Raw genomic sequence first — 12,879 nt, forward strand, 5'->3', positions numbered from 1 at the left:
CCACGCTCAGCCTCTCTAAATGACACAACACACTCAGACAGCTCTCTGAGAGGAACCACTAATTAGACTTGGTCTTTTCATAAACTCAACATGTTGATATCATCTGATCAAGCAGACATCAAAGAGGTTTTAATCACACGCCAGGCTCTGAGCACACCAAGCTGTAAATATTTAAGAAGATATCGAACTTGACTCACTCATTGACTTGAAAGAACTGAAAGTCCCAGTTTCAAACATTTTAAACACTAGATTGCACTAGAAGTTAGCATAAATCTACGAGGGCAGATTTTGTTATGTAACAGTAATAACGCTGAATCAATAATGTATTTGTTATGCATAGAAATAACCTTATTCTGGAACACCATCTGCTGGACTCATCACTGAATCTGCCCATCTTATCCGCAGAACCAACTAAATAATCTCAAATAGTTTACTATACACAATATTGAGCCCACATTAATGAATGAGTAATAATAGAGGAAAGTAAGTGTGATTGTTTTCCTCATTCTTACAAATTGGGGCGTGAATATCTTGGTAAATGAATAATAAAATATTTAATGCATGTGAAATGATAATGTCATAGGTGTTATTATCCTGTGTACAGTCAAATATTCTGTCTAATGTACGAATGTGATGAAATATTACATCATCTTATGGTGCTGAATGGATTTCACTGGACAGTAATGTGATTTTTATGTTTTCTGAAACAGAAAAACACACACACAAAAAAAAACCAATAACATCAAAATTTCTTGGGCCAAAATACATCAATTAGGTACTGATTGTGGACCTTGATCATACTCAATCCACAGTAATAAAGCTAATTTGAATTGTCTATTTATGTAATATCCTCTGACCACTGTGAGAGACGAAACTTAGCTCTTATTTTTGTAAACCTGACCCCATCATACCTCTGAGTATCCCAGGTCACGCAAGTTTGACACCCAGTGAACAAATACTTTGATAACCTCTAATCAAAGGGGCAAAAAGTCAGTAGCTCCAGGAACTGTCAAATTAAGTAACATTTTCTTCCTTTCCTTCAGCGAGGACAGTCTGTACTTGTTTCTTTACTTTACTACCAGTTAACTGGTAGCTGCCTTTGTCATTAAGAAGATGAAAGTTATTCTCACATAATGGCTACATGTGCGTGCGGGTGTTCCATATCCGGCAGACATGACTTCTGACAGCTGGAGCAACACCTGGGCCAACATGTTAAAGTAAACCACTAAAACTACACAATAGGGAAGGAAGTAAGGCTGGCCCATGACAAGATGAAAGATTTCCTGCCATCGTTCGATACTACGCCTGCAAGGTAAGCATGTGGGACTAGTGGAAGCACTCGGTTAATGCCTTATGTCACAGCAAACTATACTTTATGTAAGATAAAATAAAATAAAAGTACCCATTATACATAAAAACACCCCCTGACTGATATATTATTTAAATAAGTTAGGTAATGCTGATGCAATGATGTGTAGTATTTAGTATTTAGCAGCATTTTACTCTTGTAGCTGGTCGTTTTGAAACTAGTTTTAACTTCTTTATGTATAGTTCAGGGTTGTGCAATCACTAATGGCATAGGAAAGAAGAAAATACAAAGTTATTTTCATGACATATTCTAACCTCTTTGAGCACAAATTTGAAGTTAAGAGGGAAAGCATCTCTTTGCTGGAACTGCCAACACCTCATAGACATCTGCTTTTTTGTAAGGGACACTATTAGTTTTATCTTTAACAATGTAAAATTTTAATCTGTAAAGTAACTAGTAAGTCCCTCTGTCCTGTAAATGTAGTAAAAACCGACATTTGTCTCTAAAATGGACAAGTACACAGTAGCATTAAATTGAAATACTCAAACAAAGCACAAGTAGCTGAAAATCTGAGTGATGTTGAGCACTTTAGTAAATGTACTCAGGCAATTTCCACCCCTGAATACAACCACCGACTAGGACCCTCGGGTAACTAATCACGAGGATTCTGGGAGAAGGGCTGCTGGCTTTTTGAAAATATAATGATGAGCTGTTGACTCACTCTGAAGGAGTTTAGTTCAGAAATAATGGCAGAAATGTGCCAATAGAAACCACTGAACATAATGTAGACCAGCTAGTGCTGACATGTGCCAAGAGTTCAACCTCTTGCTAAATGTGTCAACGGCGACCTCTGCTGGCACTTTTCTTTAAGTACAGTTGGCTCCATGTCTTTCTTTTAGTGAGTTAAGTTTTGCTTTCCTGTAACATCGCCTTGCCACCCCAGTTTCTCGCCAAAGGCTGTAAAATGTAACACATTAATTTAGACTAACCTTAAAATAATTTGATTTATTGATTTCTAATGCCANNNTGTGCCACAATAATGTCATGTTTCCGGTTCAAAACATATAGGTTTTTTAAGTTAGAAGAATTATTGAGGCTTTTCTTTCAATTTGTGATCAGTATGATTCCAAGTTCAATTTCTCTCCTGTAACTGTCATTTTAGGCCTTTTATACAGATGATGAAAAGTTGGAAATGGAATAAACACACACACACTTTGGTTTAGTCCTACCAGTAAATTTATTTATAAAACTTATCAAAGAGAATCTGTATATGTGGTCATAAATATTGTAAACAGGTCCACATAAAGATTGCATTTTAGAAACAGCCCTTCCAAAAGTAAAATACTAAGACTATAAAATAAGCTACTTTTTAAAACATTTAAATGTATGTAAACATAGTTTTTTATTAATATCCTAGCTCCTCTTTTAAAAACGTTGTGAAAAGAAAACCCATCACCAAAACCAGTAAGAGTTATGATGGAATAGTGTTCACCCAGTTTGAGGTAGACATGTTGATGCTTGCACATGCTCAGCATCCTCTCTTCACTTGTACTGAACCAAGTACTCTGGATAGATTTGATTTGGATCAAAAATAACAAAAATAGTGGGACTTTTGACATCATCCACACAGCTGTCGTGAGTGTTTTCAGAACTTTGATGATCAGGTTTCTTGAACTCCTTTTCTCCAATTTTGGATTTTCCAATTATCACTCGCGCCAAAAATATTGTTTTAGTGTATTCACCGTGACCGCCCCGTGTTTCCCCGCCATACAGGGTCAACGGATCCGTGCTGCCTGCGCTGTATCTGTCCGCATATGAGGCGTGTTTTGCAAAATATATTCCTAATAAAAAAAAAGAATCTCAGATCAACTGGGGAAACTGGTGAACAGTCAGACGTAGATTACAATTATTTACATTGTACAAAGTGACACAGAGAGTTATTAATGTATCCTTTAACTTACCTTTACCAAATATGTGGCCGTGTTGTCCAGCTAACCGTAAATCAAAGTTATACTTGCAAATGTTTTCAACATTTTGGATTTCGGTCCCATGAAAGAGTCTCCTCTCCTGAATGTCTCCGACGCCTTGAATTCTCATCAGCTGTTTCTTTTTCCTTTGACACAACAGAGAGAAGGGCCAGTCTGATTACAGGGCAATGATAAAGGGAATGGAGAAAACTCAAAGACTTACCTACCTGCAATACAGTTCCCATAGGTCCAAATTCTGTATCCTGCTGATTGATACGATGGTTTTGTCCAACAGCCCATCCTTCTTCACATAATCTGCCACAGTCTGATACTCAGGGGTGAGCTCCCTCAGAGGGATTAACTGTGAAATATATTAGGAACACACATTTTTACACAGTATTAAGTTACAAGTAAATATCCCTTACTTGTTCTAATGAGTTTGTATCAAGAATTAAGGATGCCTGTTATTATGAACTTTAAGCCTCAATATCTCAAAACCACTCACATTGCAAATAAAACTCACTATTTGCCTGTTACTGAATAGTTTTCCAGTACACTTCGTCATTGTTACCTGATACGGACAGGTGGGATCCACATGTTCCCAGAACACAGGGTGAGCACTGAAGCAGGAGCAACTGTGGGAGGAAAGAGTTAATTTATTTGCATTGTGCTGCAGTGACTTTCACTTTCATTTAATCAGAAACAATACTGAAGACTGACTTATCCACGACTCACTGTTATGAGCGTGCATTATTTGTTATATTGCTGTTTTAAGCCTTATTTCACCTTCTCTCAATGTTGTACCCCTGTTTGATTTTTCTCTGCCTTCCCGTGTTGAGGTCAGTCTGTATCATTGCTGTATAGGAACACACAAGTCACGTCAACCGAGTTCTTTACAGATAAATGAGGATATAATGTGAACAAGAAAACGTAGTTGGATAACCTGAGAAATCAATCTTGCGACGACAACTGAGAGCAGAGGCGTTTAAAACCCCTTTTGAGTTTCTTTGGTAGTACCGTTCAATATCCTCACTCCTAAGGGGGTGATCAGGGTCATCCTGCAGAGTGGACAGAAAGCAACTGCAGGTTAGCTACACCAGGCATTCTGCTCTATATACATTTTTGTAAGGCAATGGACTGTGAAATATAAAAATGTTCAAAAAAAGTTTACCTCAAACCTGTGCCACCTTCCACAGTCTGCCAGGTAATACCAAGACCACAGGACGTCTGACGTGTCCATGTCTTCCATTTCTTCCTCGATCCACATTGTCCTGACAGACTGAAATTAAATAGATTATATCACAAAAGAAGCTAAATAAATGCGTTTTAAAGCTATCCTTCCTCCCTCAGATTCCCTAAGGTAGCTATTAAAGTTGACACTGCTGTTCCTGGTTCATTTGAATGAAATGTACTCAACAGCCACTCCTCTGAGGGAGGCCGGCTTTACTCACCAAACACTAACGGGAGGGCATGTCACAATGCCACCAGCACACATTTCTCATTAGTCTTCTAAAAGAGATAATTAAACACAATTACTTTTAAAAGTTTATTAGCTGTAACATTTGCAAATTACAGACACACACACAGTTTCATACACACTTACACTCACCACACTGCTGCATCCATTGCACTTTTGCACCACCTTGTGGCAAACTTAGTACACTGCTTTATTATTCTCCTCGCTCAAACACACACACAGCAAAGCAATATTACATTGTGTGGTTACTTTCCATTACAGTACTATACATGTGCTGGCTACATTCTTTTTTGTTGATAAATTTACACAGGTGCAAAGATGACCTGTGTAATCCTCTAAAGAAAGACGTTAGCAAGTGGTGACGTCGCACTCGGATGGTTTTTTAAGCCAAATGTGATGCTGAAACGGATCCTATTCTGGTTTCGGGTTGAACCACGAAATCCAACCTCAGTCATTGTTAAGTCTTTTAAAGACTGAAGTCAAGAGTCAGAAAAGATGCACAAGGAAAGAACATATTGCTCAGGGACCACAAGTGAACATGACATCACAACTTTATGTCATTGTGACACAAATACAAAACCTTTCATGGAAAGGGGGGAAAGTGCACTGATGCATGGTTCAAAAAAAATGTAGAGGTAGAAGCGTTTTTTGAATAAAAACAAAACCAAAACCCATGCCTACGTAATACATCGTACTAGGTACACACAGATGTGGATGTTCACTGACTGATGGATCACGGTGCTATATGAGTGAGCAGGAACGTGTTGTGGTTTTTGGCTTCGTTATTTGGATTCATGACAACATGACTTGTAAATAAGCTCATGCGTGGCACTGTGGATGTGAAGGAAGGGCTGTTGCCGATGGCGGGACATCACCTATATAACCTACAGGCTGCAAGTGCCACTCTTATTTTAAACAACTGTGCACAGATATTGAACAAGCAAGCACAGAATCTGCAATTAATACAAAATTACCACAAAGACTGGTCTTTAGTCATTATTTTCATCCTTTTTTTTTTTTTTTAACGTGAGAGAGACAGCCCATCTTAGAATATACTGTACAGTATACAAAGTGTACACAAAGCCTTTACTGTCTTCTTTGTTTTCCGATTTCCCCAAAGGCACTTTAGATATCTCATGCCCCAGTTAGGCACTGGATCTGACTGAAAGAAAAAGCAATTGTCCCTTAAGCGTTTTCCATTTCGTCCGTCATCTGATTCTGTATCCAAAATGTTTCCATTTTTGAGATCCAGCCTCTATTAAAAAAAAAGTACATATCTCCGTTTCAGGCTTCAGTAGAACTCGATCAGATACTCTGGGTAAATCTGATTACTGTCAAAAATGACATAAATCTTTGGATTGGCCATATCGTCCACACAGCTGTCATAAAAGTTGGTGAAGCTGGCGTCCTTGGAGGGCGGTCTGCAGTACATGGGGTGTCCGACAGTGTACTCTCCAACGAGCACTCTGGCCAGGAACATGGTCTTGTAGGGAGGCTCGCTAGCAAATATTGGTGGGGCGAGTCCGTGTCTCTGCAGGGTGGTGTTGTGCTTCCCTGTGGTGTGACAGAATTTACTGGAGTATTTGGCATCCCGGGCAAAGTAGCTCCCTGCAGGAAGGAAAATTGAATGAAATGTTAAAGTCCGGCCCCCCCAAAAAATGTGCAGTGAATTCTTTCATGATGCTGCATCACAACACTGAAAGATCTACCTTTGCCATAGACATCGCCATGGCTTCCTGTCAGCCGCCAGTCAAAGTTAAATGTACATATAGCTTGTATGTTGCTGTGTCCTGTGCCGTGAAACAGCATTCGTTCCTCAATATCCAATGTGCGCTTGACTTTTCGCAACTGTGTTTTCTTCCTTAGGGGAGAACCAAGGAATGACAACACAACACAGAGTAGTAATCAAAGTGTATTGTCCCAGATACAAAGGGCTACAGGCATGTGCTCAAACCTACAGTATGACTGACTTTCATGGAAAAAACTGAATGCGTGTACCTTCAGATGTTGCAGCAAAATCAGTGTTTCAGTAAAGGTAAGAGAATGCTCTCAATTCATTTACTTTAACAGCTCTGTCTGCAGTAGGAGCTGGGAAAAGTACCATTGCATTTCTCACTGCAAATTAACAGCATGCTCTAAAAGAATAATTATAAAATTAGCCAAATCAAGGGCAGAATCTTCTGCTTACACAAAAAAAAACAGAACTTGCAGTCCACCCACAACAAGAAAACAATTATCTACCTGCAGAAGAATTCCCATAAGTCCAGGTTCTGAATCCTCTGGATGGATTTGATTGGGTGATCCATAGTCCTTTCATACAGTCTGGCGACTTCTTTAAACTCATAGGTGTCTCTTCCGAGCTGGATGAGCTGCAGAATACATGATCGAACATGGGTAAAACAGAACATGCAATGGTGTGTTACAGTGCCAAAGCTTGGTTGGAAAGTAAAACTAAATCATGGAAGACCCCTAAACCACTGCAGAGTGTAAATATGTTTTTTTTGTTAATGCAGAAATAATGTAGAAATTATTCGTGTGTTTTGGGTCTTGTCATAAGGGTTGATTTTTTTTAGTTTTCATGGAACTTGCCAACACATCTTTTAAGAACTAGAATGAATTTTCTCATTTCACTGAGTACACAAGTGTATTTATGTTACTCCTAAATACACTCAGGGTTGGGTTGGTTATGTATACAAAATATTATAATATATATATATATTGCATTTGCATTGATGGAAACCTATGTGTACTAGAATGTGTATGAGTGTGTCTCATTGTTTTCCTTCCCACCAAATTCAATTTGAATTGTCATTCGACCACTCTACTTAAAGTAATCCACCTGAACTCATTAAATACATTGCCTCCTATAAAATGGCACTGACTTTCAGACAGTTCTCAACAAATCTCATCTCTACAGCGTGTTTGGGGTGAATGTCTATAAATATGCTTCTCGAATATCTGCAGGAACTATGTGACATGCGGGAACATTTACAGCTTCTTTTCAATATCAACTTTAAAAGAATCTGTTATCTACTGGGTCAAAATGCTTAAACTGTGGGTTACTTTCTTCACCTGATAGGGCTCATCTGTGTTGATTCTCTCCCAATGACACGGAACAGGCAAGGCAAGATTATCACAAATAAACCTGACGGAACAAGCAGAAGAAAGAGAGCAGTATAAGACAATGTCATTAAAAAAAACAACCCTTATCTAAGATATCTGTGCCTGGTGCAGAGTTCTCTTGCTCTTTTTGGAGATAACAAAGCTCAGGGTCAGCGGCAGGACAGCTCCATGTGGGGCCGGCAGGAATTTAGGCTTATCGTCAAGGATTCCTGATGCTGGCAGAGGCTTGAACCCTGACCTTTCAGTGACATCACGGTGTCCTCACTCACAACTTCATCCCGCTCCCTCTAGCATATTGTCTTTGTAGGATAAAGGGATGAACTGAAACCTAAAGTAAGAAAAAAGTTCTATGGATGTCACCAGATCTTACCTGAAGCCCGTTGCAGAGTGGAGGGAGCGTTTGATTGGCCGCTGCTTCCCCGTCGTGACATTTATCTGCCGCATGACTGGTGAGGAATTTAAGAAAGATCAGAGCCATAGGAACTCATACTCAATTTCATAATTTCTACCACGGGATTAATTATATTTACCATAATCCTTGACTACTTTCCTTTCATTCTTTGCCTGAAGTACCTTTAATATACCTTTAATATCCCCTTACCTGAGAAGTCCAGTCTGTAGGTGTACTTCGCTGTGTAGAATTCCATAACACCTCGCTGGTTTCTGTTGTAGCACTGCTCAATCTGAGCACTCGTCACAGAGCAGGCTGCACTGGGATCAATCTGACAGGAAGAGATGAGTTAGTCTAATGGCGAGCTGAAACAATTAGTCAATCAGTTCGCTACACATACAATTAAGTTGCATCTATTTAGATAATTCATTAATTTAAGAAAAGGCAAACATTTGTTAGTTCCAGCGTCTTTTGTTGCTTTTCTTTGTCTTATCTTACATTGTTTTGGTCCGTTGGTCACACAGAACATCAAACATAATTTGATGTCACATTAGGGTTGGACTAACATGTTGTTTCTCAATTAACTGCTTGGTCAATCACAACATCCTAGAGCACACGGTGGCGTCATCAAATATGTTGATGCAAAACTTAACTCACATTTACAACAAAGCAAGAAGAGAAAAAGTAAGCAAACTCTCACATCTGTGTAGCATTCGGACCTGACAAATAACTTAAATGAGGAATTGATTATCAGCCGACTGATTAATCGACTAATCGCTGCGGCTCCACTCATGTTTCACTCATATGCAAAAGTGATAGCAACCAAATCATTTTATTGACTAGTGGAGCTCAACCAAAGAGGAAGAGCTACTCTGTGCCTGCTCTCTGACTAACATCACACTTACGGCTCACACAATAAAGAGACCCAGGTATCACCGGGGGAGGGGCGATAGAGGGGGGGGTACAGTATCTGGGACTGTTGGTGAAAGTGTACTGTGATGTGTAAAAGTGAGCCACCTCGAACATGTGCCACACTCCACACTCAGCCAAGTAGAACCAGCACCAGTTGGGCTCTGAGGTGTCCATCTCCTCCATCTCAGTGGACTCCTCCTCGGACGACCTGATGGCTAACATGGCTAAATCTGAAATCAAAAGAGAGCGGAGAGAAACACACACACACACTTAGGCGAACAGCAGCCGGAATAACGTGGAAGTACAGCGGGGTCGAGGGGGGGGTTGAGGAGGAGGAGGGAGGGCAAGGTGGTGTTTAATTCGTGTGACGAACCTAACGTCAAGGAGACATGTTTAAGCCCCGGTCGTGAGGGTATTTCATCTTGTAAACAAATTCAAACAATACAGGAAACAGCCACATCCAGCTAGCTATCATTAGCGGCTGCCGCACCCGACTCTCCTCAACTCTGCGGGTGTCTTACCGGTTCTCAGCCTGTCTCTAACTGGCTCCCTGTCCTTATCGGGATATAAATCCTTCATTCATTAGGAATAAATCCCCGCCGGAGTCACGGGCTCGGAGGGAGAGTGGATGACTAATAACGCTACATAACATTCTCGTCTTCCTGTGCGTTGTTTACTTTTATTTCCTGGTTCGTCACGCACGAAACGTCAATGCGTCAGTCAGTGTGATGTGATGTAACGCCTCCAGCCTTTGTGCAGCGCTGTTGCCCCGGGTTTGACCTGTGAGGTGAACCATCTGCACCACGCCCGAAGAGGGGTTTAATTAGGTTGGATTGCGCCCATAGTATGGATCTATAGCATGGATTGTTATGAGGGTATAGAGGGTAGAGTAGTATGTGGGTAGGAACCTGGGTAATAGAAGGACCATGGTAGTTCAACATGTCTCATCTTGCGATTTAGGTTGTATTTGCAATCCACTTTTTTTTTTTTTTACAAAGAGAATATCCTGTACTTGACTCTCGCACTTTACCCTTCAGAAAGTATAAATTATAGTAAATAAAAAATGCAAATGATCATTTTACATGAAAACATCAATCACGCGCTTAAAACCCCAATGCATCAGCGCGCACATCTGTAATAATAATCCTATATAATAATACAACTGACTGACTAAATGGTGCAGCATTGAACTTGCATCGTTTGTTTCTGGAATGCATTGACAGCATTGTGGTGTTGTAGGTTTTGCTTGAAAAAGTCTGCACATTTCTTCCGCAAATCTCTGTATGTTAGTGCGCAGGCGCCGAGAGTACACGCTGTCCCGTTACAGCTGCTCCAGTCGTCGTCTTACTTTTTCTAACTTTTTTTTTTTCATATTGTTTTTATATTACTTTATAATAATAATTAATAAAGTATTTCTGATTCTGATGTTCTAAAGGACAACCTGTGTGTGTGTTTGTGTGTGTGTGTGGTATCCTTTGGGTCAATGTTTAGGACACACCCCCAAAGGTTTTCTTCGAACCTCGCTCAGTCAGTCAAGGGATTTTATTGTCGGAGTCCACTGCAAGCTCACGGGTGAGTTTAATGCATTAAAATCCTTTTTTAAGACGCCAAACATATTTAATTGCATCATTGCGTTTGTTTTTTTGATTTTCCAGTCCTCAGCACAAGTTAGTAGATCATTTATTTGATGCAATTTGCAGTTAATAGCATTTGGGCGTCTGTTTTTGTCAGAGCCTCTTTCATTTTGCATTTATTTAACCAGATGAGGAGACCATAATATACTGCATCTATTAGAATAAATGTGAGAACTATCAACGTGTAAATGTAAAAAAATATATATATATATATCTTTATTATGTGTGCATACAACAGACTGAGAGACCATGATTCAAGAAACAGCCAGAGGGGCCCCTGGTGGAGACCCCAAGCCAGATAACGGGATTCCTGGGGAAAGGGTTCAGCAGAGGGGGAAATGGGCCAGCAAATCTGAGTTCTTATTCTCCATGGCTGGAGAAATCATTGGCCTGGGAAATGTATGGCGTTTTCCATATCTGTGCTACAAGAATGGAGGAGGTGAGGGATCGGGTTTGGATGTATGGTGGATTTTTGTTGGATTTCATATTGAAATCAGCGGAGGCTGAGTAAAAACACTGCAGATAGTTTGAAAATATGTGCACAGGAAGGGCTTCCATTGTTATAACCATAATAAACATTTCATAGTGTACTGTTTTAGCTTGTCCAGACAAGTCGAATGGATAATGCCATTAAAATGTCATTCATTACAACTCCTCCCACTGAGGAAGTTTCATAATCCACCTTTAATATGTGGAGGTTTTGTGGCTTAATATGTGTTTATCTGTCAGTGTGTGGCATGCCAACATTTGTGGAGCTCTCTTGCTTTACGCCACAAACATGTGACTCTTCTTTATGGGTGTCTATATTTGCAGGTGTCTTTTTCATCCCTTACTTTGTGTTCCTCTTCTTCTGTGGTATCCCTGTGTTCTTCCTGGAGACGGCGTTGGGCCAGTATACCAGTGAAGGCGGGGTGACCGCCTGGAGGAAGATATGCCCCATGTTTGAGGGTAAAAACAAAGCTCAGACAGACTTTCGTTGAATTACACAAGACCGGAGGAAGAGTCAGCTGACGAGCAGGAAAATGTTCAATGTCCTTTGTTTGCATGCTGGTACTAAAGAAATACATTTTTAATGTTTCTAACCATATCTAATGAAACAAAAAGACCACATTTATTCTTTTATATTGTCTTGTAGAGATGTTTTCTGTCTTTTGCAACAATAGTTCATCCTCTTTCAAGCTTGTTTTCTCCAATACTTAAATTCACACAGCTCTAAAACAAGGGCAGGGTATACATTAAAATAAATGCTATGTGGAAGGGAACATTTCATTGATTGTGGCCAGTGCTGTAAACTTTCACTAACTGTGTGAAAAATGTGTCCTGCAGGGTTGGGGATAGCATCCCAAGTGATTGTGGTCTATCTGAATATCTACTACATCGTGGTGTTGGCCTGGGCTATCTTTTACCTGTGTAACTCGTTCCAAAGCCCACTGCCTTGGTCCACATGTGACAACTGGTGGAACACTGGTGAGAACTGTTTTGTGACAAATCAGTGCTGACTTGTTTAAACACGTTTGTATTTGATTAACAGTGTGTCTGTTGCTTTCTTATAGGCTTCAACAGGAATTCTCCCACGCATTGTAACATTTTAAAGTTTACAACATCCGACTCACCTTCTTTTCTCTTTCCTCAACCTCTTAGAGTCATGTCACAGTACCCTATCCATATTTGCCAACCCCCATTTGTTTAAACTTGACTCCAACTGGTCATTCCTAAACAACTACACCACATCTGACTACTCTGAGAACCTCACTTTTCTGTAAGTTGCAATCAAGCTTTACCATCCTAACTATCACAACTTCTAACTGTGTGACACCTACTGAATGCACAGCGGGAAGTCATCATATTAATGTAATACATAAAAAGAAATGATAAGAAATAAGAGATGAATCTTGGCTTCCATAGCTGCAGCAGCTTTGGGACACACCCATGCTTTTATGTGTTCAGAGCAGGAGGTTCTTACATCTGTTACTGTAATAAAAACATTATTAATTGCTGCCTTGGGACAGTTTGGAGGTGAAACGTACACTGAATAAACAGGACTTATCAGACCTTAGTTTAATAGT

General features: G+C 39.9%; 3 protein-coding genes across 4 annotated transcripts in view; 1 reads left to right on the forward strand and 2 right to left on the reverse strand.

Annotated features, from left to right (window-relative positions):
• Nucleotides 1-2,801: 2,801 nt before the first annotated feature.
• On the reverse strand, nt 2,802-4,714 carry LOC118339844 (protein mono-ADP-ribosyltransferase PARP11). The gene is made up of 7 exons (XM_035677622.1): nt 4,448-4,714; nt 4,220-4,334; nt 4,063-4,132; nt 3,848-3,911; nt 3,504-3,637; nt 3,271-3,422; nt 2,802-3,150 (listed from the first exon to the last, which is right to left on the reverse strand). Exons 1-7 carry the CDS (start codon nt 4,541-4,543, stop codon nt 2,852-2,854), a joined length of 930 nt encoding a protein of 309 aa, XP_035533515.1. The 5' UTR covers nt 4,544-4,714; the 3' UTR covers nt 2,802-2,851.
• A 572-nt stretch (nt 4,715-5,286) lies between these two features.
• On the reverse strand, nt 5,287-9,863 carry LOC118339831 (protein mono-ADP-ribosyltransferase PARP11-like). 2 transcript variants are annotated; one of them, XM_035677603.1, is made up of 8 exons: nt 9,701-9,863; nt 9,285-9,409; nt 8,478-8,598; nt 8,247-8,322; nt 7,826-7,898; nt 6,995-7,122; nt 6,463-6,614; nt 5,287-6,361 (listed from the first exon to the last, which is right to left on the reverse strand). In XM_035677603.1, the coding sequence occupies exons 1-8, from the start codon at nt 9,756-9,758 to the stop codon at nt 6,045-6,047; spliced, it is 1,050 nt and encodes a 349-aa protein (XP_035533496.1). In that variant the 5' UTR covers nt 9,759-9,863; the 3' UTR covers nt 5,287-6,044. The 2 variants fall into 2 exon arrangements, with proteins under 2 accessions (XP_035533496.1, XP_035533506.1); XM_035677613.1 differs by lacking the exon at nt 9,701-9,863 and adding an exon at nt 9,553-9,690.
• A 726-nt stretch (nt 9,864-10,589) lies between these two features.
• LOC118338409 (sodium- and chloride-dependent betaine transporter-like) overlaps nt 10,590-12,879 on the forward strand; it is a gene marked incomplete at its 3' end in the record, with an annotated part of 14,477 nt that continues 12,187 nt past the window's right edge. The window contains 5 exon segments of the mRNA XM_035675717.1: nt 10,590-10,751; nt 11,052-11,252; nt 11,627-11,761; nt 12,140-12,280; nt 12,455-12,572. Coding sequence (XP_035531610.1) covers nt 11,063-11,252; nt 11,627-11,761; nt 12,140-12,280; nt 12,455-12,572 — 584 coding nt within the window. The 5' untranslated portion in view covers nt 10,590-10,751; nt 11,052-11,062.

This window comes from Morone saxatilis, unplaced genomic scaffold, assembly GCF_004916995.1.
Source record: "Morone saxatilis isolate NCDOM2014 unplaced genomic scaffold, NCSU_SB_2.0 Contig10, whole genome shotgun sequence".
Taxonomy (NCBI): Eukaryota; Metazoa; Chordata; class Actinopteri; family Moronidae; genus Morone; species Morone saxatilis.